At 38.5% G+C, this 23,697-nt stretch overlaps 1 protein-coding gene across 1 annotated transcript in view; it reads left to right on the top strand.

Moving 5' to 3' along the window:
* veph1 (ventricular zone expressed PH domain-containing 1) overlaps nt 1-22,928 on the top strand; it is a 76,965-nt gene extending 54,037 nt beyond the window's left edge. Inside the window, exons 11-14 of the mRNA XM_042487367.1 lie at nt 5,806-5,923; nt 18,260-18,396; nt 22,112-22,165; nt 22,573-22,928. Coding sequence (XP_042343301.1) covers nt 5,806-5,923; nt 18,260-18,396; nt 22,112-22,165; nt 22,573-22,755 — 492 coding nt within the window. The 3' untranslated portion in view covers nt 22,756-22,928. The remainder of the gene's footprint in view (nt 1-5,805; nt 5,924-18,259; nt 18,397-22,111; nt 22,166-22,572) is intronic.
* The last annotated feature ends 769 nt before the right edge of the window (nt 22,929-23,697 follow it).

Below are 23,697 nucleotides of genomic sequence, written 5' to 3'. Positions count from 1 at the left end.
CTCTACACAGGATGTGGCAAGAGAAAGGAGGAAGAGCGAGAGGAAAGGAGAGAAGAGGTGGCATGAGATATGATGGGAGACGGGAGTGGAAGCCTGAGAACAAAGATATTTGACAAGTATTATTTCACCATTTGTCTTACTTTACGCCGGAGGGAATGTGCTTGTTAATATAACTTGGGTGGAGATACAGTTTAGAATAAGAGGATGAAGGAGAAAGGCTGAAAACCAAGAGATAGACAAAAACTACAGAAGGAGCTGAGACTGAAATTAGATGAAGACGTGCAGGGAAGGAATGACAAAAAACGTTAAAAGGAGAACAAAAGATTTACATGAGACTTGTTGCCTCTGTCTGTGCCTGTTTGAAATGGTTTATATTATCATCATTTATGCCCAGACAGCCCTAAAGATGAATCCTGGGAGACAGAAACAAAGCCTGTGCCTTGTTTATGGCCTCACCCACTTCCCTTGTTTTAACACTCCCACTTCTCATCCACTAACCTTTCTCCTGAGTCACACTCCCCTCTCTACTCCTCTTCCTGCCTCCACCTCCCACTGCCCTCTCTCTTTTTCCTTCTGTGGTTAGGTTTATTCAGGAAACCCCCCAAAAGCTTCTCTATCCCCTGGTCTCTGTCTTTTCCTTTTGTCTCATTCATTCACTTTTCTTTTCTCATCTCATGTTCTTCCCTCTCCAGGTTAAAATGAACTTGAAATACACAGCTGAAACTTTGTGTGTCACATCTTAAAGGTATAATATGGAGGATTTTCCTACAACACAATGGCCTAGACTGTTTATATTCAGAGACTCTGCCTATACTTTCTTCTTATTTTGTTGTGTTTGGGACGTTCCTGAGCACAGGATTTTTTAATATCAAACTTGTAGTCCTCATACCCAGCTGATGCTAATTCCAGTGACATCACTTGAGGCAATTTGTCAGACTGTAAAGGTATTAAGCCCCTAAAGGCTTCATACAACTCCTTTCACATAAGCAGTAGTGCTCCCAAAGACCTGTAAATCAACGTTGATGTGCAAAATTTGTGGGGTTCCTCTTTAACAATAATTATTACTTAATTATTAGTTAAGACAGAGCCCTACTGATTGACTTTTTCTCCTATTTAAAAAAATCATTTTAGAACATGAGAACATAAGAGTTGCTTTTTGTTTTGAACATATTTTTTATGTGCAGTTACTATCTCGCATCTTGATCACATTATGATGATGTTCTACAAACAGCAACGGAGGGGAGGGGGGTGAGGTGCAGGAGGAGAGAGAGGGGGGCGTACTGAAAGGGTAAAGGGGGTTACATGAGGATAGATGTATTATTTTCAGACCCACATAATCGTGCCATTGTTTCCTCATCTCTTTATTGAATCCACCTCTCCTGATGGTCCTGATGGATCGAATATGGACTTGTGTTTGTCCTCATCAGCTTGTTGCCAGGCTGCGCATTTGTCACTGTAAACACAGCGACTTCTTCCTAAAGGCTCAATAAAACGACATAGAAGTCATCTGCAGTGTGGTGAGCCTGGCACACATGGGCTTTAGTTTGAGGTTTCTTGTTAATGGACTCGGGGAGCTCATCTGACTCATAATTAAATGATTTACTTCTCATTGCAGCATATTTGTGTTCACTAATTTATTCTCTCACACACACTGTTGCTCCACTCAGTCTTTCTTTTATAGTCTTTCCGCTTCTGTCTTTCCTTTGTTGCTTTTTAGAGATTAGATGATTCAGATCAGCTCCGTAATCAGTAAACCACGTTAAAGCTATTTTAATTACCTTGGCATTTGTTTAGGCACGAACTGGACTGTGTAATCTAGAAAATCTCTTCAGAGGGCCAAAACTTGTTGGAATTGAGATTTCTGTGTAAATTCCAAAATTATTCAATGAGTAAATGTCAGGAACAATTTATGTTGGTCAGCCTCATGTGGCAACATTGGCGTTTTTCCTAGCACAGTTTGACTTAAGCAGCTTTTATCTGTTTAATATTATTTCCTTGATTGACTATCTTGGATTCTGCTTTTTGGGTCTAAAATGATCGTTATTCAGTGGAAGAAAGTTCCTTTAAGCAGCTATCAATAAAACCTATCAATTTGTAGTTGCTCTTATGAACCTGAAGAGAATCATCACCTGAATCTGCCATTTCTCTCAGCTTTAGAGAGCTTATACTGACTTTCAGATCATTTTTTAGCTCTCTGGCCCTCAACTTTACTGTTTCGGTTCACTTTCACTACTCTTCCAATACTTCACCAAACATCAGAAGGAAGCAGTAAGAAAATAGCTGGTGAACCTAGTGGAATATTTAGCAGCTTAAGAGCCAGATATTTTCCTCAGGAGTTGGTGGAGACCAAAAACAGAGCTAAAAGAGAGTGAATACTGAACTTACATTTGCCAGGTGGCCAGAAATATGACTCCCATGCAACTTGATAGCATCTTTAGCATCTTTCAAACGCTTCACCCTCAGTTTGAAAGTCAGGTTTTCTGGGGCTGTTTTTGTTGTTGTTTTTTTGCCTCAAGCAGAAACTGAGATGACCCTTATGACATAATGAGAGTTGTTTTCTCAGATCTTAGTGATTTCTCTCTAGAGCCATATGAAGTGCCTCAAAATTGTACTTGGACCGATACTTTATTGTCCCCATGGGGTAATTTGACTTGGACTCCACAAAGCTAGAGCCGTCAACACATATGGGCACACAACCAGCAAACAGAAGACATCAAAGAGCACATAAAAATACAAAAAACACAAACAGGACATGAATATACTGCCTGAAGCATCAGTCTGACATGTTTGGTTTTGCACTGCACAAAAACCTCTCTAACCTTGCTTATTTTAGGCTACTGTTAAAGATACCAACTGATACAGTCACAAAACTGTTCTTAAGTTTAGTAAAGTTGTCTTTATCCGGTGTCTCTTCCCATTCTTACACCTTTCTGTCTCTCACACACTCTATGTGGATTTTTCAGGAGTTATAATCAGCATTTTTCAAAGTTGTAACATGTGTCTCCTGAAGACCACTCAGTGCCCTGAATCCTATCAGAATAATAATGTTCACGTAAACCCACTGCTGGCCCGTCTGTCTCAGCCACACATGGTCCTAGTTTATGTGTATCCGTCGGCAGAGCCCTTTCACCTCAATTATTTAAGTTGTAACAACACAGAGAAAGGCTGTGATGTATGGATGAATCTAAATGCTCCGGCACTCTTTCAATCACATGTGCTTGTGTGTGTGTATGCTGTCCAAATGGGAATACCCTCATAAAAAGCAGCTTTCGCATTTACATCCTCGCTCATTAACATCAAGGACTGACTGGAGGGGCAGGAGGGCCAAAAGGTCAAACACATAGCTACCTGTTTTTTTTACACTTCTTCAAATCCTGTTGCCTCTAGGCATTACATGTGAGGCTAACTTCACTGTGGTGAGAAAAACTACTGTCGTTCTTAAATGGATCATCAGAAAATCTAAAAGGACTCCATAGTTCAGAGAAATGATGAAGCAGAGTATTCTGCGTGGTTAGTGGTCAGGACATTCAAACTATGAATTCATTATAGACGGATGTGGTTCAATCTATATAAAATATACACAGAAATACTTTGGGTTTTCGGCCTGAACACAAGTATATTTGAAAGCTTTTCTTTGCCTTTTTGGCCTGTCATCCAAATGCAAAGTGAGTTTTAATTCACAGTAAACAGACCTTTTGTAAATCTCCTTGTCAGAATTAATATTTCAAGATACTCCTTTACCACCAGGTAAGCTCTGGTTCTTGAACCAGTTTTGCTCAGGGTTATTGGAACCTTATCAAGGACATGTAATCAGTGCAAGGCAGTGTTGCGTGCTGTTGCAAAATGCACAATGGAAATAAACAATAGTAGCAAAAACATGGATAACACTGTTTACCTCCAGACTTTTTTTTGTTATAACAGGTATTTGTTTTTACCAAAAAATCAAGCAGGGACAAACTATTAACCAGACCACTGCATGCTCTGTTTTTTCTGACATTTTCTCACGTGTCTTCTCTTTGTTGCTTTCTCCATCCTTTCTTTACAGCCTGTAGAATATGACACACTCACAGATGTTGTCATAGTTCGCCCTTAAAGTCAAGGAAAACCTGCTATTTTTGTTTCAACTGAAAACCAACTTTTCAGGTTCTGTACCAATTTATTTTTGGTTAAAATGCTCTGAATAGTTCAAAATAAGGTGCAGAAACAAGAACAGATCCAGTTCCAGGTCTGTGAAAAAGGAGAAAGAGTGTGTGTCATTTTTTCCTTTGGATTTCGTGCATAGGCAGATGTGGCCACATAGTTCTGGCTGTAACCCTGCTAACAGGACTTCTTAACTTGTTTACACATAAATGAACAGTTACTCTTGCACTATATTCAGGAACAGAGGCGTCAGAGTGCAGTACAGAGGTCACTGCAATGGGAAGCCTTCTGAAAATAGCTTTTTTTCAGGCTTGTATTTGGCCAACATCTATTTTGCAGCTTGATGGTTTGGCGTGCTCTTGACAGCATTTCAGTTGACTTTTTATATTTTAATCCAGGGATTTTTTGCACCAGTGCTTTTGTTGACAGAATTTTTTTTAGCTATGGAGGAAAAACATTTTCATAAAAAAACTGTCTACACGTGGACAAGGCCCTATGATGAATACATAAGTACAGTATGAACACACACATACACACACAAGAGAATGACTGCTTCTTTGTCATGAAGGCTGATGACAGTAATCCATCATCTCCTTAAATGTTCCTGTTTTTCTCCAGATCAGTTTAAGATAAATATGTATTATCTCATGGGTTTAACTGTCGCTGAAATGTGTTTGTGTGTATTTTAAGTGAAGTATAACTCTTACCATGTGCAGATGTTCTCCAGGGATTTGTACTGGTTTCCATTACTTTCTGTCCACAAACACACACACACTCTAATGCACAGTTGCAAAGTCCATAACTGGAATGTCAAGGTTTTACCTCTTTGAGTTGAGGGTCACTTATCATCTGTGTGTACATGCTTGTGTATATGTGTGTGTCTGCACAAACAGCAGCTTTTACAAGCTTTAACAGATTTCTGTCGGCTGGTTAAACTCCTGTAAATGCCCGTTTTTCTTTTCCACTTATTGTATCCTGGAAACTAGAAAGAACATGGGGAAAACTTTCATTGTCAACGGGATCAGAATCAGGGCTGGTGCATCAGTATCAGCTACATAAAGCCTTATACTGTAAACAAACGTTCCTATCATTTGTTTGTTATATCTGGTCACACTAATTGTCGGCTGGCGACACAAGAGAGGCATAAAACATTACATTTAATCTTGAACTAGTATTTTGTTGAAGATGAAGATGAAGAGTAGCTTTCTGTGCTGAACAGCATTGACACTGCTCATAATATACGTATATTCAAATGTCACATTGTGTAGATGCAATATGCAGGACAAAAAATCACTACATTATGATTGAATGGATCAGACTCAGTATTGGCATATTGGTCTCTTAGCAGAACTTCTGACTTGTCATAGAAGGAAAAGCACAGGTTTTACTGATAATATTAATGAAGTCTCTGTTCTATTTAAGTATTCAGGTAAGCGGTGACAGTGTGAGCCAGTATACACAATACAAAAAAAAAGACAAGAAAATGGAATTCAGCCATCATCAATTTTATTATTTACACCTGTTCTGTTCTCACTGTAACATGTCAAAATAACATCTGTGAAAAAAGCCTACTGTCCATATTAACAAGGACATATCAAATTGGAAGTTCAAATACAGTTACATGACATTTAATGGTTAGTCTGTCTTCTTTCTGTCTGTTTTCAGGACCTGGACAGTCTCCAGATTCAGCTGGAGGAGGTGCGTTTCTTTGATCTGTTTGGCTACAGTGAGGAAGAAGGAGGATGGCTCTGCTTCATGTGTAACAACCCAGAGAAGGCCACAGGTACACATACACACACACACACACGCACAAACACTCTTTAAACACAGGTTGAATTATATAACCATGGTTAGAGTACACATACAGTAGTTTAGTGTACAACCAAGTTGCTGTCATACAAGCAGAGGTGTTTGTGAAAAAGCACATTATTGTCTTTGACAAAAATAAATTAAATTTCAGAATTAAAGATTGTTTTCTTGGCAGCAGTTAAACTAGAAAATGAATAGTAATAGTTGTAGCATTCACACCCGGGACAAATGACTTTTGGCTTTAATCAGCTCCAGCTTGAAATTATTCTGAAAAAGGTGAGGCAGAGAGGACAAACACGAGGAAAAAAAGGCAAGACTGTGATAAATTGACCCTCTCCACCTCACATATTCTTTCCTATATTAACATCAAATTACTCAATTTGACAGACTACATTCCAGTGTGGTTTCCCCTGAATTACCCCTCGTCATCTTCTCTGAACAGAGCAAATGTAAAGTGGGATCTCACTTTCAATCACATCACCAGCTTTCTTGGGCACAGTTGTGTTTCCCATGGGTCTGGTGGTAAAACCATCACAGAGCTGAGCTCCCTGGGATGTTTTCCCTCAAATGGACTGATCTTTTCCCAGAACAGCTGAGGAAATGGAGCAAAGAGCAGCTCTTATTTAATAGCTGCCAGTGTGATTTGAAGGGTCACAGTAATCAGTCAGTCAGTGCCATCGTGATTCACTTCTGATTAGTTTACTTTGGACCAGTGACCCCCCCTTCGATTCACAGGCACTTTTTGCTGATGGAGTCAGACTTGGAGTGGTGATCAAATCCTTAAATCACAGATTACTCTGTGTGTGTGTGTGTGTGTGTGTGTGTGTGTGTGTGTGTGTATGTGTGTGTGTTTTGTGTGTCTACTCTACACACTAGAGACTTAAAACTGTATACAATGTGAGCAAAACATTAAAAAAAAAAAAAAAACAAAACATATGAAGCACATTAAAAAGCATATGAAAACAACTCTTATACACTACAGCGGCTCCTCACTATTTAGACCTTTTTCGGCTTTATCAGTCTTGTTAAGCATCTCTCCCCTGTTGCCTTCTTGTATTCTCTCTTGTTTCTCCACTGTACCAAACAAAGAAAAACACCAAATAAATATGCAGTTGAGTGACGAGACAGTAAATTTACAGAGTCTATAAATCAATGAGTGACAGTTTAGATTTAAGGGAATGAGAGAGGAGAGAGATTTGACAGCATTTTGGAAAGAGGCTTTAGATCTGCGTGTAAAGTATCTCTCTGTCAGTCTCTGTCACATGGAAGCAGTTATAAATTATGTAAGAGGAGGGCAGTTTGTGACGGATATTGTGTTGAGATTAGGAAAAATTAGGGAAAAGAGAGGGAGTGGAGATGAAGTGAAAATAAGAAAGACTGGCTTCAGAGAAAATGAATCAATAAAGTGTAAGTTTCCATCACAGCAACATGGGGTTTTTCAGGCTCTGCTGTTTAATGGCAGCTTATAAGAAGCCAGCTGGTATTTCCCAGAAAGTTAAAGCCAGAGGCAGGAAGTCATTTGACAGAGTAAGGATGCAGGCAGATGGGATGCAGTTAAAGTTTAGTGTGTGCATGTGTGTGTGTTTACTTATACTCATGTACTTTGAAGGAAGAAAGGTTGAGATTATAGATGATTACTACATCAGTATTTTACCAGTTTTATGTCATGAAAATGAGAAAAACTATCTGGGTTTTGCAAGTTTTGGTTATTTTTTTCAGGAAAATAACACATGCGTTTTTTTATATTACAAACATTTGTAGTGACTGTGCAATGAAAGATAACTACTTATAAACATATAAGTGGTTACAGTCATGAATTCGATTATATACAGAACAAACTGAGTGGTACGCTGTGGATTTGTCTGACACACCCTTCAAGTGTGATTCCTTCTTCAAAAAAAAAACATTTGCAAAGACGATTTCATTGCCTCCACATCAGCACCACCTGTGGCTGGAGGCATTATGGTATCAGGCTGTCGTCGGTATGTCCATCCATCTTTCCATCGGTCTGTTTGTCCCATTCTGATTAATCCTCGAACTAATCGTCTCGAGAATGTCTGGAGGGAATTTCCTCAAAGTTGGTAGAAACGTCCACTTGGATTCAAAGATGAACTGATTAGATTTTGGCTGTTAAAGGTCAAAGGTCACTGTGACCTTCAGGGTTTCTCCCTGGCTTACAATCAGGAGGAAATGGTACCATCCTGATCATGTGCAACCAGGTGCCGTGCTCCGTGCCTTCAATTGGCACAAGGAAACACGTTTTTTAGGAGTTCTAATAATTATATGACATTAAAAAATGACAGTTATGAATACATTTCAGCCAAATAGTTACATGGATAGTCAACGATGTTTATAATGTGAATCCCCGCGTATAAAATGTTCACGTGTAGTTTTCTGCAGTTGTCCCAGTAATATTTGTTCTTAACTGGAGTAGTAGATCACATGACATGGTTAGCTAATCTTCGAGACTGAGAATATGACCAAATACTGATGTACTGAATAAATTCAAAAACAATTAGATATTGCTGGAAAAAAACAACACAAATGTAGATCTCCTCCTGTTTTGAAACTTTTAAAAATAAGCCCCTGAGCATAAATAATTCTCAGGGGCTGAAAGACCCAAAAGCAACCAACATATGCCCTTTCTCCACATTAAAAGTGTGCATGAAATTGACAGTGTGACACTTTATGACAATGTAACATAAGATGTTTTACTAGATTTCGGTGCTTAAAAAGCAAACAGAAAGTAGAAGACGTCTGAAAGCCCAGTCAGCCCTCGGCCTTATTCACTTGGAAAAGTTCCCACAGTCGTCAGTGTTCATGATGTAAGATGATACAGTGACTGATATATGATCTTGGAATTACTTCATTCGGTTAATTTATATGGAGGCTGTAATAAAGCCGAGTTCACAGCTTTTCATTTTCTCTGTCTTCCATGTCATTGTCTTGTCATCAACTATTTCTGTGGATACACAAACACACACATGCACAGAAGTAAACACACACATCAGCTTGCCCGATCCAAACAGTACAAAAGCCGAATGAAAGCCATTCTTCCAGCTCTGCAGCTCAGAACAAACCAGTGTAATCACTGAACCAGCTGAATGACTGCAAGGAACTGATGATTTCCTTTTAGATTCATGCCAGTCCCTCTACATTACAGCAGGATTTAGAGAGGGAATAATAGAAGTTTCCCACTGGGATTGTGTGATTGGAAGCGTGTGTGCATTTGGATACATGTGTTTACTGAAGCATTTGTGGCCCTGTACGGCCCTGCTGCTCTTCATGTCTGTCTAGTATAACTTAACTTGTTAGTTTACCCAAAATACAAAAAAATTAGGAGTATTTTTTCAATTTTCTCTTCTGTAATAACTAGCCAAACAGTCTCTGAGAATTTTGTTTATTTGTTTTGGTTTGGTTTGGGATTTTTGCATGCACCCTGCTGCAAAGAAAATGAAAGGAATTGTTTTTGTGGTGTGGATGGCATCGATAAATAAAATTGTAAAAATTCCCCACCATCTTTTTTCTTGACCTCACTGTGAACAGTTGTCATTTGAGCTATTTTCTCACAAGTTCCTTTGAAAATGGAAATACCAGGGGCATCCTCACCCAAGACTGTAAATAATTGACATAGCCATTGTGACATCCACTATTAGTTTGTAAACCGCCATTTTGAAGCCTCTAGTTTGGTAGTTTGATTGTTGCCATCCTGGTTTTTTAAAGCCAGAACTTACCATTTTTGGACAGGAGGTTTGAGCTGTCAAGGAGTGAATGGTAGATCTGACTCACTGACTGTGGATTGCAGACAACCTTTCACTCCAGCAGCCCTGGCCTTGAATTTGCATAATTTTGGGCCTCAGTAAAACGTAATTAGAGGACTTCTAAAAATTCACCCCATATAAAGTTGCCATGAATGTTGAAATTAGCTACAAAGACCAAAATAGTGTTTGTATCAGGCTCTAAACATGTTTCTTTCTGTTGTGAAGTTGGGCATTTTATCATGAGTGTTTATGGAGATTGACTCACATTTGGAGTTAGCTTCAGGTGGCCATGAGCTGAACTACAGTTTTTGGCACTTCTGCAATTAAAATCTTTTCAACTCCAATAATAGCAGCCAAGCACATACAGCGTATGGCCAGTGTATTTACATCAGACTTGTATTTAAAGTAATCTCTCTGTTGTTGAACCAATAATATTCCTACTGTTTTTCATGTTTACATTTATTTCCCAAATGAAGCATAAGTGCATTAAACTACCCAAATAACCCAGCACATTACTTTGAAACCTGGGTTTATTAAAACACATCAATTTTGTAAACTTAATTGAAGCAACCACCCGTCATGAAAGACATTTGGCAAAACACAACATTACAAAATCACTCTAAAATGTGCAATGTATATGTAGAAGAGCTGAAATCATCATCATTAAACCTGTTAAAAACAGCACATATTGCATCACTGTATATGCTGTAGCTAACACACAAACACAGACAGCTGTTCACCTCAGCATGGAGCTTTATCAGTGATGAGTTTTTATTGAAACAGGAAATGAGCACATTCCAGGGCTAATAAGCTTCAGTGACTTTGTATGTGTGTGTGTATACATAGAGACAGCATGCACTTGTGAACTTGAGTCAGAAACAGAAAAATAAGACGTGGAGTTACTTCATGTGACTTGCCAGTCTGTGAGTTTAGCATTAGTTCTGACAAGAAATTCTCCCACTATGGCTTTGAATTTACCCTGCAATTTATTCAAACAGCCCTCTGTTAAATGATTAACCCCTTTGAGACCTTTACCACCTGAGGCCTGACATTTTTGTGTCAGTCACATGAATGAACTCAGTGGCCTGAACCAACCATATCAGCAACTGATCATTAGTCAGCTGTCAACAGTCAGCTACATAACTTCAAGAAAAAAGGGCTACATAACACGCAAAATATCGATACAGTACATCATTTCCTTATTGTCTATATACAGTACATACATAATGTAGATATTGGTTAGCATGCCCCCAGTTTGGAGAGGCAGGCTGTAGTCTGACATGGAAGCTAAGCAATGTACTGCTGTGGAGTGGTCAGCAAATAAAACGTATTTTAGCCACCTAAATAAAAAATCAATATCACTTTGAGTGTACGCTATATTTATAATATTTTCAGTGCTTTACCTTAATGTCTGACGGGGCCTTTATAGCACGCTGAACACAGGAGCTGCTGATCTCCAATTGCCTCTATTGTTTTTTTTGTTTGTTTTACGGCGTGACTCTGGTGTTTGAAAGGGTTATTGTGGATTCATCAAAATTATTAAAAAATAAAAACTATTAACTGACCCGGACAGCAGTAGAGTCTGGTGGCTTTGACGAAAGCATTAAGGGGAAACTAAAGCTGTTAATGGCTTATTAACGGTCAGAAATGACTGTCTGCATCAAGGTAGAGTGGTTAAAATGCTCTCAAAATAGATACTTGAACTGGTATTGATTACTTTTAGATGAGACTTTTAGGTGGCTAAAACCCATGCCTGCTTCTCTGAAATGAGGGCATGCCGACCGACATCTACTGTATGTAACACACCAAGTACCTAAATATATATGTACCTCATACAGCCCTACTTCAAAAGATCTGACTTTCACTTTAATACACTTTGACTCAAAAAACTTGCAGCCACTGATGGATTCAACCTTTATTTGGAATTTTGCACAAAATTTACTGGATTGCTCAACAGCTAAAAAAAAATGAAAATTACACAAAGTCATCAAAATGAATTGAGGCAACTTCCTTGCAACCTCAGTGGATTTACAGGAAATATGTTCTCAGTTTGGATGAAAAAACAACTTTGTAATGTTTTGCACTTTTTATTTCAGGTCAGTAATCGTGCCACGGTGCCTATATCCATGCCATCAAAATTTGGAAACAAACTCTTTGCAAATTCAAATAATTCATGTAAATGAAACACTACTCAAATGGTTTATGAAGATGTGAAACATATAAACAGCTCTTTCACCAAAATTTAAATGTCCATGAAACAAGCCCACAATGATGTAGTCAAGGCCAAGAAAACAAACCAAATCTGTCCACTGGAAACTTTCTTACTCGTCCAACTGAAAGCTGTCCAGCAACATCCAGTACATGAAGTCAAGTTACAGTAAATGACAGCAATGACTCATCTCATCTCACTGACACAAATGTAACAACTTTGGACCCAGTGCAATTTGGATTTGGAACATTTCACTTGTAGTTGACCCACTTTTGTATTTTTATCATAAGCGTAGCCTGTAACACCTCCCATATTTACCATGTATACATGCTGTTCACATTACCAGCTGCCACCGGCCAACATTTCACTTTATAAAGCTTTATATTGCTTTACCATAATAAAAACTTGCTGTTACTTTGCCCGAGTGGCTCCCTGCAATCACACACAAGTAACTAGCTGCTCTTTTGTGTTTAATGGTAAAGGAGAGAAGAGAGAAAGGTGAAGTGTTTTCCATTGTGAAGGCCAAAGTGGAGCCAGTGGTTACTGCAACTCTGTGATGCTTTATGATATACTGTTGAGTTTAACAACTGGAATGCCTTTGAAGTAACTGGTAATGAGCAGAGTTGTGTGCGCGCGTGTGTGTGTGTGTGTCTGTGTGTGTGTGTATGTACGCATGCCAGAAAAAGGTATACAGGTTCAACATGCAAGCTCTCTCGTTATCCTCTGTTGTTTCTGGCATTGTTGAGTTTTTATTTTTACTTAGATGGCTACAACATGCTATCACCCAAACACCAAACTTACCTCAGAAGTGACTGGTTTGTGTGAAACCACTAGAAACAAGAATAATGTAACTGCCTTTAAGGGACAGTGTATAAGATTTAGTGGCGTCTAACAGAGAGGATTGCAGACTCTAAACCGCTGAAACTTCTCCCAGGAAGAATTCCATCAGTGTTCATTGTTTAGGAGGTTTTCAGCAGGAGCCAAATTGTCCGCAGAGGTCTCTGTCTCTCCAAAACAAACCAACCAGGTAATTAAAATTGATAAAAACACTAAATAATACAGCCATTTTATTTGAAAAAGCAAAATCTTGAATGGCCCAATTTAGAGCCAGTGTTTGGATCATGAGTTCTGAGCTACTGCAGAAACATGTCGGTGAAACATCACGATCTCTGCGTGCGATAATGTGTTATTCTAAGGTGCAATCACAAGGATTCTTATTTTCAGTTGATTATACACTCAAGAAATTTTACTTATTATATTCTATTGTCAGCCAGTATAACCGCCAAAATCCTACACATTGGACCTTTCAAGTCGACTTTCAGGACACACTTCAACATGTGCATATATACCCTTCACTCCCTCATGCCTCTACACGTATATTTGCACACACATTCACTCATGTCTGGAAGACAGATCCCCGGTTTGCCAAAAAAAAGATGGATCCCCTAAGAGAAACTCTCAATCATTTCACCATCAATCAGCTAAGACATGCTGGACAGAGCGTCTCACCTCCAGGAATTATGTTGCAAATTCAGGAGATTCCCTGGCTAAAGAGAGGCGTTCATCATGCTGTGCCAAAGTTTAAGTGGGCGTCATTACCACAGATGATTTGAACTGTGCTGAAATGATTTAAGACAGCAATTCTCAATGGTGCTGTTAGATATTCTGGTAATATCATCAGGCAGAGTTGCGGTTGTAGGGGAACATGTCTGCTAATGCCTTGTTATTGACATGTAAAGGTTTCATGATATTTATAGCATAGGCTTTGCCATGTGACTCATTTGGCTCTTTGCAGTCAAACATTGATTTAACTGTTTGTTTTTGTCCTCTATTCTGAGACATTTTTTCTGCAGAGCTAGACATGTTACAAGTAGCAGTTTTTTCTTGGTAATGACTTGGCATTTTTTCCAGTTATGAAATTCTGAAACTTGACATTTAACACGACAGGAGAGTGGGGGGTTTACTTGTTTACAACCACATTTTTTCCTAACTTTGATAGTTAACAAGGGTGAGTAAGTGCACGGTCGACAGTGGTTTAAACCCATAGTTGTCTTCCACGATACATCTCACTGTTCTCACTGTTCTCACAAAGCCAATAACAAACACTAAATCTCACACACATTAGCACACAAATGAACTTGTACATTGTGAAAGGCAAACAAACTGACAAATACAAACAAGGCCGTCTCATCTTTGGGCCTGAGGGCATTATTATGCTTGTTTAGAGGCACAGCTGTTTCTGGCAAGGATTTTGGTTGAACACTTGACTCCTGTCATAGTTTTAAAACCCTGTCAGTCACTTTCATGAAGCTAAAAAAGGAGCACAAGGGCAAAAGCAAAGTGGCCTTATTTAGATTCAGAAATAAAATTTGTTATGGGTGATCTGATGACATGTGGACAAATATAAATAGAAGCGTGAATGCAGCAGAAACATGACGACACATGGGGACCTGATCGAATCCACTACTGAGACAATTGTGACTCAGTGTGTCCATGCGTGTCATTTTTGTCCTTGTCTCGCTGTTTGACGTCAGCCTGTCTGGGACGAGGAAACTACAGTTCTTGCCCGAGGCTGACAACAAACCCAGAGATCACTTTCCAGGTGTCTGCATCAAAGCAAAGAGACGGCACGAGACACAGTGATTTATGCACCTGACAAGTTTATTTCTGCACCCCCAAAAATAACAGAAATATTTGTTAGATGATGCAGAAGATCTGTTGAAACAGGCTGACAGGAAGTCAGTGTGCAGAGGACACACACAGACTAATTATTTAGAAAGAATGTAAAGGCTTTTCTCAGATGATTGACATCCCACTGACTTATCAGTAAATTATAATAGGTTTCAAATACTAAACACTCATCAGTCATACATTTAACAGTAAATTTATGGATGCATTACTGTTGCATTTTAAACTAAAGGGTCAATTCACTCAAATTACCAGATTAAGAAAGAAAAGGATAGAAAACACACAAAAAAAATGTTCTTTCATGTGCCTTTAGTCATATAACATTGGAGATAATTTTGGGTTCATTGGCCAAATAAACAAAAAACACCCAAAAAAAACAAAGACTAAGTGAGAAAACGTCTTAAAATTTGGGTCAGTTGATCTTTTAAAAGAAAGATCGTGATCATTATGTTTTTGTTATGGCCCTGCATTGCACAGTGTTGTATTGTGTACTGTTTAGGGCAGTGGTTTGGGGTTATTATTGATTAATAAACTATATTTCTTAGTAATTAATCCATTATATGGTCTAGGGAATATCAGAATATACAGTTAAATGCACATAAAAAGTTCTCCATCCCTGAAGTAATTACAGCTTGATGGTATGACAATTTAGTAGGGCTGTCGGTGTTAACAGGTTAATGGCCTTGCAATTCTGAACATAACATATTTTTGTTTTTTATTAATCATGTACTACTATTTTGTCCCTTCAACGCACCCTGTTCAAGCCAGTGCAGCACCTTTCTCCTTCCTGCTGCCACAGTGATGGAAAATAGTGACACTATTGTGCTTTTTAATGGCTCATTTCACTTAAAAGAAACTCACAGATGGTTCCGTTGACAAGTCAAAAGTAGTATGCACCTTGTGTCAAACAAAATTCAAACATCATCAAAGTTCACTGGGTTTGAGCTACCATCAACGAGCTGAGCATACAGGCTCATCTAATCACACTGATGTCAGCGGGCAACCACATTGCCAAAGCCGGACAAGCATGATTTTAGAGTGTGAGCCGCAAATCTGTGGATGAAACTAAATCTAAGAAGTTAACTACAATGTTTGCTAAATGGGTTGCAAATGACTGCAGACTTGTCAGCATCGTGGAAGTTTTGGATTTAAGGGAGGTCATCAGGTTGACACACACAGTATTTCACCGATTAAGCAGTTTGAAGTTGTCTCCTACCTCACAGTCATGTTTTCAATCTATCTAAAATTCAAGAGCATGAAGTAAAGTTCTTTGCATTCATTTGATTTCCAAACACTTTTGTAAGAACTGCTTTACCTTGTTAATATGGACTTCAAAGCGGTTTTAAAATGCGAAATGATGGAATTTTAAACATGCGGTAAAAATGTGATGAATCACAATTTACCATCAAAATTAAGCAATTAATCATGATTAAAAAGGTAAATCGTTTGACCGCACTACTATTTAGTTTGGCCATCCGTCATCTGAAAAATATTTGATTTACGCAGATGTAAGACAGATGACCTTTGAAGATTTGTCTTGTTTGTCGTCAGGCGCCTCTTTGAATCATCTCTCAAGCATGCCCACATATTCACACACTCTCTAATCAGACTGCAGTAATCTCTCGACTGCTTTACTCAAAGCTGTGGATACAAAGAGTGGCTCTGTTTGGTGTACAACATCTGAAGGGTGTACTGGCACCAAATCTAACCAACAGGAGTGTTCTGGTCTGGGGATCTCAGAGTTCACAGTCACACAATCAGTTACTGAAAATTAATCTGTGATGACTCTGACTGATCCTTCATGTTGGTTAGAATAAAATTATTTTTATTCACGCAAATCACCCATATACATAAACACACATTAACACGCATACACACACACACACACACACACACACACACACACACACACACACACACACACACACACACAGGCCAGTACTTGATCCAACTCAGTGCAGGAGGTTGACGTGGGTGAGTGTCTCCAATCAGACCAGACCAGACTGCACTTTGTGGGAGTTTGCCTTTATCTGAACACACACACAAACATGCACACACACACTCAGATGGATGAGACAAAATGCTTTTGCTGATTGAAAGTCATTAATGTTGACTGAAGGTTGATAAGTTCAAGTTTATTTGTGTCCCATAATTTCATACAAGTAGGATTTGTTTTGCCTTAGGGACAGAAAACATCACAACTAAGTAACTATAGAAACAGAAATAAATAAAAGTAAAGGACGTTGAGTCCAGAAAAAAATGAATTAATTAATTAATGTTGTAAGCCTCAGATCAGCACATTGGCTTTGCTGTGCTCTAGATGCACACATGTTAAATGTTATCTCATTTTTGTGGAGATAGCTGTGAGAACGTAAAGAGGGCAGGTGCTTTGTGATCTGCAGGTTTCACCCCACTTGGTGTATTTACTGACATTTACTAATGATGTCTTCAGGATATGACTGACTTCTACTGTATATTTACCCAAATATATGCACTTAATGTCACTGCCAGCACATATCCAGTGCCATAATATTTTCATTTTGTGCAGACATTCCTCATTTGTCGGGCTCCAGACCTTTAAATCTGCCTTCTCCACTGAGGTCAAGTTGAGTGGAATACATGTACTTTATGTCACTTCTAGCAGTTCACTACCATAATATTTTCAGCTTGTGCATACATTCCTCATTTGCCTGGGATCAGACCTTGAATCTACCCACTCCACTGTAAACAGAGTGCAACAAGTTCACAGTTCTGTCTGACATGAGGCAAATTCCTCATACATTGCATGCAGCCATTGGTTTTAATTCATTAGTACATCCAGGGTCCTCAGACTTAAATAACCCATAAATCAGCCAGATTACTTCCTAGATGTGTGCACTGATGCTCTTTTTTGATAAACCATAAATACAAGCTAAATTTAAACGATACTCTATGTTGAATCAAATCTCATCACACATTTGATAGAGTAATGCCACTGAAGATTGTTGTTCTTGAAAATGAAAGCCTTCTCTTTGCAGATGACACAGAAAATAGTCACATTAAACTCAAAGAAAATTAACCATCTCCTCCTCTTTTGGGTTCAAAGCGAGATATTTTGTATAAAATACAAGGCCTGTTCAGCTCTGATTTTTTGGCATTGCTTGAAAATTATCATTGTAAAAGAAAATCCAAACAGGAAAAAAAAGGAAAAATTTGCAGGCCAGATGTAATAATAAATTCGAACCATGTAGGGGGTCTTGTGAAATCGTCTCGTGGGTTGGATTTGGCCTGCCCTGTGGTATCAAAATCAATTTGCAGAGTCCTCAAACTGACTGGTAACTGGTTGGTTACAAAACATGCCACATTATTTATTTCACAACCACTATTTTTGTGCATATTGTTTATGTTTCAGCTTAGATTTCCTGGCAACATACAGTGCTGAACAGTGGCTTATTCAAGCCTTAGATGTCAGACCTTCTCACAACTTGGTTCATGAAGGCATCATAGTGGCAGAACTTCCAGATCAATCTATTGATCATCAACTGCAATGTAAAGTTAATGGGCAAAAACATTTAAAACACATTAGTATATTTTTCTTAGTCTCTTTTTCTTTCTGTTTTTTTGTTTCTTTCTCCCTCTCTGTCTGACCATCTGTGTTTGTGTGGCCCTCTAGTCGTGAACCAGGAGGGACAGCCTCTCATCGAGGGGAAGCTGAAGGAGAAGCAGGTCCGCTGGAAGTTCATCAAGCGCTGGAAAACCCGCTACTTCACCTTGGCAGGAAACCAGCTACTCTTCCGGAGAGGCAAATCAGTACGTAACCGCTGAAAATGAAGCCTCCTCACACATGTACACTGTCTCTTGCCTCTCACTCAGAAAATCTTCAATAATGTTTCCTTGTTCCGTGTCATTTGAATCATGATGAAACTCAGTATGAAACAGTGGAAATCTCATCTCGTGATAAGCTCAACTGTCCCTCAGGAGCATCCGGTGAATCGGACTGTAACAAACTTTGGCCCCAGTAAGGACTCTTGGGGGATTCCCAAGGCCAAAGCATGATGCCGCAACATGAGTCACTCTCACCCACTTTAACTCAAAACAGATATCATTACGCACACAAGTAGCAAACACAGAGCAGGAGGTACTGCCTCGTACAGTGTGTGTGAGTGAAAAAAAGACTATTTTCATCTGAGCAAAGGTGAGGAGATTTCCCTGCGGGTTCCAACAACACAGATTTTCTTCCAACTTCCCCATGTGTGCTTAAGACTTACTGTAAGGTCGAACAAAGGCTGAAGTCACTAATAAGAGCTGTTGTGCAAAGGGAAAGTTTGTTTTATCAAAACACAGCAAAAGCAGTACAATGAAAAATCTGCGAAGTTCAGAGGTCAAAAAAGCTTGCTAAAAAATAAGTTTAAGTTTGATTTTATCCAGCTGACAAAAAGAAAAATATTGTCTTTCAGCTTGGTTTGTGAGAAAATCAGATTTATTGTGAAATTTTACTACACCTGTGTGTATCCGTGCTTATATCAGGGTTCATGGCAGTCTTTTACAAGAGTGAAACAATTAATTATAATTGAAATAATTTCCACAGCCAACAGGGGATCTGGTGTCCTCTGGATCTTTAGACATGTTTATACAATCACTTTCCAAAAACTAGCGAGAGGCACGACATCACAGAGAAGTATCTGGAAACAGAGGGGGTATTCTCTGGTTGAAATGCAGAAGTAGAGTTGAGCTTTTTTTTTACCTCCTAACAATAGTCTTTGTGCTCCCATCCAGATGGTAATGGATTCCTCTCGTTTTGCAGCAGCCACAAATTGGAAAGGTTTTGCGTCTTTGTTCTCTGAGCTCGGTCCGTCTTTGCCAGCATGTTCTGGAGGTGGTTGGTATGTTGTGAAAGACCTTTTCCCAAATGGGGAGTGAGATTAAGATCCAAAAAGTATTGTTTTCTGTACGTTGATTGGTCAAGTAGCTTTGACACACTGAGAGGTTTGAAAACATTCCCCCAAACCACACAAAGCTAAGTAGTGTATCTCACACTGGTAGTTAGATTGATGCATTTATTTCCACAAGCATTTACCAAGTGCATCAAATATTCTGAACAGAATATTGAACACCTATTTTCTCTATATTGTCACTTAGTGCCAGGTTTATCCATCACTAAATGCTGTATTTTATCCTCAAAGGAATGCTTCACCCACAAAATGAACATTTCTATATCAGTTAGTCACTCTGTCTTAGGTCAAATTCGGGAAGAAAATATTTTCTCGCATTCCTCTACGGTGAACATGGAATACAAAATATCAAAACATCAGTTTACGAACTCTCACAAAACTCGTGCAGTCGTACGCTCAGTGCTACCCAAACACATTATGCATTTTCACTGAAACCTTGCTATTTTAAACACTTCTGCATGAACAGTCCCAAACCTGCCTGCCTGGGCAAGTGTGTGCATTTGATAAATGAGACTTGAATTACAGTGCATGAGTTGAGTGTACATTTGTAAACTTAGTTTTGCTGTTAAATGCGACTCCCTTTAAGTCCAATCCATCAATAATTTTGTAGTTTGGAATCCTTATTCACTTTGCAGGCATGTGAGATAAACACAAATTCAGTGTAACACCGGGGGAAGTAAGTGATCCACAAATGATTATTTTGTGGATAAAGTATTCACTTGATTTGGACCAGACAGAGAGTGATGGAAAACCAAAGACAGGTCTCGACTTCAATTTCACAAGTCGGCATGCAGGAATACAAAGGAAGATAGAGACAAAGAGAGGAAATGAATATGTACACCCTATCCAGTTTTATCTGACAGAACCTTGGACATTGTGTTTCTTATCAATATGACATAAAGGAAGCATTATTTTTTATTGTTTCTGCTACAGGCAGCCATTAGTTTCTGTTTATTTTACTGTTAATACACCTAAAACTGGCTTGCATTAAGTAATCCATTACTGTGAATATTTCTTGTGTCTTTGGGTTTCTTGAAGGCACGATATAAATCTAAATTATTATTAATATTAATAATATTACTAAATCTTGTCATATTTTTGTTAAAGTTCAACTGATTAAACGCTCATTGCTTAGTTATGGTGAACTCACTTACTCTGAGATGCTCCAAATCCAGCTTATCATTTATTTACAGGATGATTTGTTTTGTCTGAAAATATGAGCAGAAGAGAAAAAAAAGGCAAGCATGCACATTGTGAAAAAAGATGATTTGGACAGCTTACAGAATGGTTCTGTTCAGCATCATAGTTGTATAGTTGTAGTGTTGTGAGTGTCACTGCCAGTCTGAAAAAATTAACTTCTTAAAGAAAACAAATATGAATAATGATATAATTGTATCATAATATTATTATTTTTTTAAATTGCCATCTCAATAAATACAGACAAAATTACATTAATCTCTTTGGACACCTTGAATATTTTTTGCAATCCAAAGGATGTCAAGTTTTTCATTTCATACCAGCACCATTATACTAAAATGCAAGCTGTCAAATGCAAGGAAATAATTAATTAGTTACACATTAAAGGTACAAAGCACTAGCAAAAAAAAGGTTAATGCAGTGTGTTTGGTTAGTATTATGATTCATCATTTTAGCGTCATGCGTCTATTTGAATCACTACATGAATCCACTGACATGAATATTCTGTGGGACACATCAGACCCACAGCACAGCCAGCCGGGAGGTAAAACTGTGAACACACACACACACACACACACACACACACACACACACAGACACTAGATAGACAGGATGTGGAAAGTTGCCACAGGTCTTGCTATGTGGTTATAACCACATAGCAAATGATGGAATAAGGGGACATGGCTGTGGTGCAATACACACACAACTACATTCATAAGAACCTAGATGTGCTGTGCAGCAGTTCTGGAGGATTTCATTTCCTGTCTTGGAAAAGCAGCAGAACAAAGTGTAATTGTTCATCCCGTGGGTGGTTTGCTCTGAGGTAGCACACACTGGAAACAACACTGTGACACATTATTGTGATGCTGAAATGATACGGCTACATCTGACATTGTGGCAACAACACCTATTGATATGTTTAAAATGAACAAGCTTAAATGACGAAAGGTTTGTTTAAACAAAAATTACATCACTAGGAGCTGAGCCTGTTGTCCAGCTCCAGTGACTAAAATCTGTAGTCTGGTTAAAATACACAGTTTAAAATGGCCAGAGTTTAAGAAGTTAATTGTAAAAATTTGGCTTAAAAGTAAATTTAAATCTATTTCTGACAGAGGGTATTGTACTTTTTTAAAAACTTTGTTTGTACTTTTTATTGCACAAACTTACAGCTATAGTTACAGCATTTACCAAGAACAAATGCACAAAGCATTTGCTTTTTTATTAAGATCTCTTTTCCTGAGCCTGCATACACTCACATGCTGTTCATTTCCACGTGATATGGAGCATCCATGAACTACACAAAGGCTTTGGGAAAATGAAGAATTGTGTGGTTTTATTTTTATTTTTATACCTTTCATTATCTGTCCTCCCCACAGAAAGATGAGCTGGATGACATCCCAATTGAGCTGAGCAAGGTGCAAAGTGTCAAGGTGAGGAATTACATTGTGATCATCCCTCAAGAAACTGCTCCCAAAACTTTTCATCTTCACCACTGATTGCATGTTTTTGAATAAAGAGTGGTTTACCTGGTCTCGTGGCTGTGGTTTTACTTTTAAAGTAGGTTACATTTAATATCATCTTAGATTATAGATTAGATTACAGTGTGCTCTGTGGATGCTTTAAATCCTCTTCTTTCAATTTCTGTAATTTAAGAAGGCAGATTACATTCCCAAATACTGCTACAGCTGGACAATGAAAACATAAATTAGTTAGAAAGAAGGGAGCTACATAAAAGCAAAACACATCGGCTTCAAAAAACACAGCAGCATCGCTCGCCAGAGGCAGAAGTCAGAGTTTGGCATCTTCTTCTTCTCATCTTTCTTATTTTTCTCCATAGGTGGTAGCCAAGAAACGGCGTGATAGAGGGCTGCCGCGGGCTTTCGAGATCTTCACTGACAGTAAGACCTACGTGCTGAAAGCTCAGGATGAGAAGCATGCTGAGGAGTGGCTGCAGTGCATCAACGTGGCCGTGGCCCAGGCCAGAGAGAGAGAGAACAGAGAGGCTACCACGTACCTGTAAGAGCAACAGTAACACAGAAGAGGACGTACTCTGTACAGACTACTGACAGTAAGGACCACGTATACAAACTCATACATAAACAAACAAACGCTGAGTAATATTTGTTCAGCTGTACACAAAAACACACAACATCCACTGCCAGTAGCATAACTTTATTTCTGTAATTATTTGTATATAACACCTATCAAAACAAACAAACGTATGCAAGATTTTTTAATACTTTAAATAAACCAGCAATAACAGACTATATGTATCCAATCAGAATGGTTACATTTTCAAAGCTTACTGTTACACCATGAACTCATGATAAATATATGTTACAGTACATAAGTGTTAAGGATTAAAGTCACACATGATCTTCACCTGACTGTATCACACAGTGAGGACATTTCAGCTTCCTCTGCTCGTGGCCAGATACGACTGCAAGTTTCAGCAACCAAAAAAAAACCCAGCATCTGTGGAAATGTGGGATTTGTGAGTGTAATGACCCATGATGATTGAGATGAATATGAGGCCAGAGTAGTATTTAGCAATAAAGACTTCATAGGAGCACAGACCTCATAAGGACTTGAAGCAATAATGAGACTGAACAGATTCTCTTGAAAGCAGGAAGGATGAAGGGGAGCCTAATGGACTTTTTTTTTTTTTTTTTTTTTTTTTTTTTTTTGTGTGTGTGTGTGTGTGTGTGTGTGTGTGTGTGTGTGTGTGTCTGTGTCTGTGTGATAGAGAGTATGATGTAGTCTTAGAAAAATAGTTCAACATTTTGGAAATTATGTTTCTTCATTTTTTTGCCAAAAATTAGATGAGAAAATCCATAGCACACTCTGTTGGCTTCAGCTTCATATTTACTGTACAAACATGTCGGTTAGCTTAGCTAAGCATAAAGGCTAGAAACGGAGAAAAAGCACATCTAGCTCTGTCTTAAGGTAAAAAACAAATTGT

The sequence above is a fragment of the Plectropomus leopardus genome, chromosome 5 (assembly GCF_008729295.1).
Source record: "Plectropomus leopardus isolate mb chromosome 5, YSFRI_Pleo_2.0, whole genome shotgun sequence".
Classification (NCBI taxonomy): domain Eukaryota; kingdom Metazoa; phylum Chordata; class Actinopteri; order Perciformes; family Serranidae; genus Plectropomus; species Plectropomus leopardus.
This window is presented reverse-complemented; position numbering and strand designations above follow the sequence as displayed.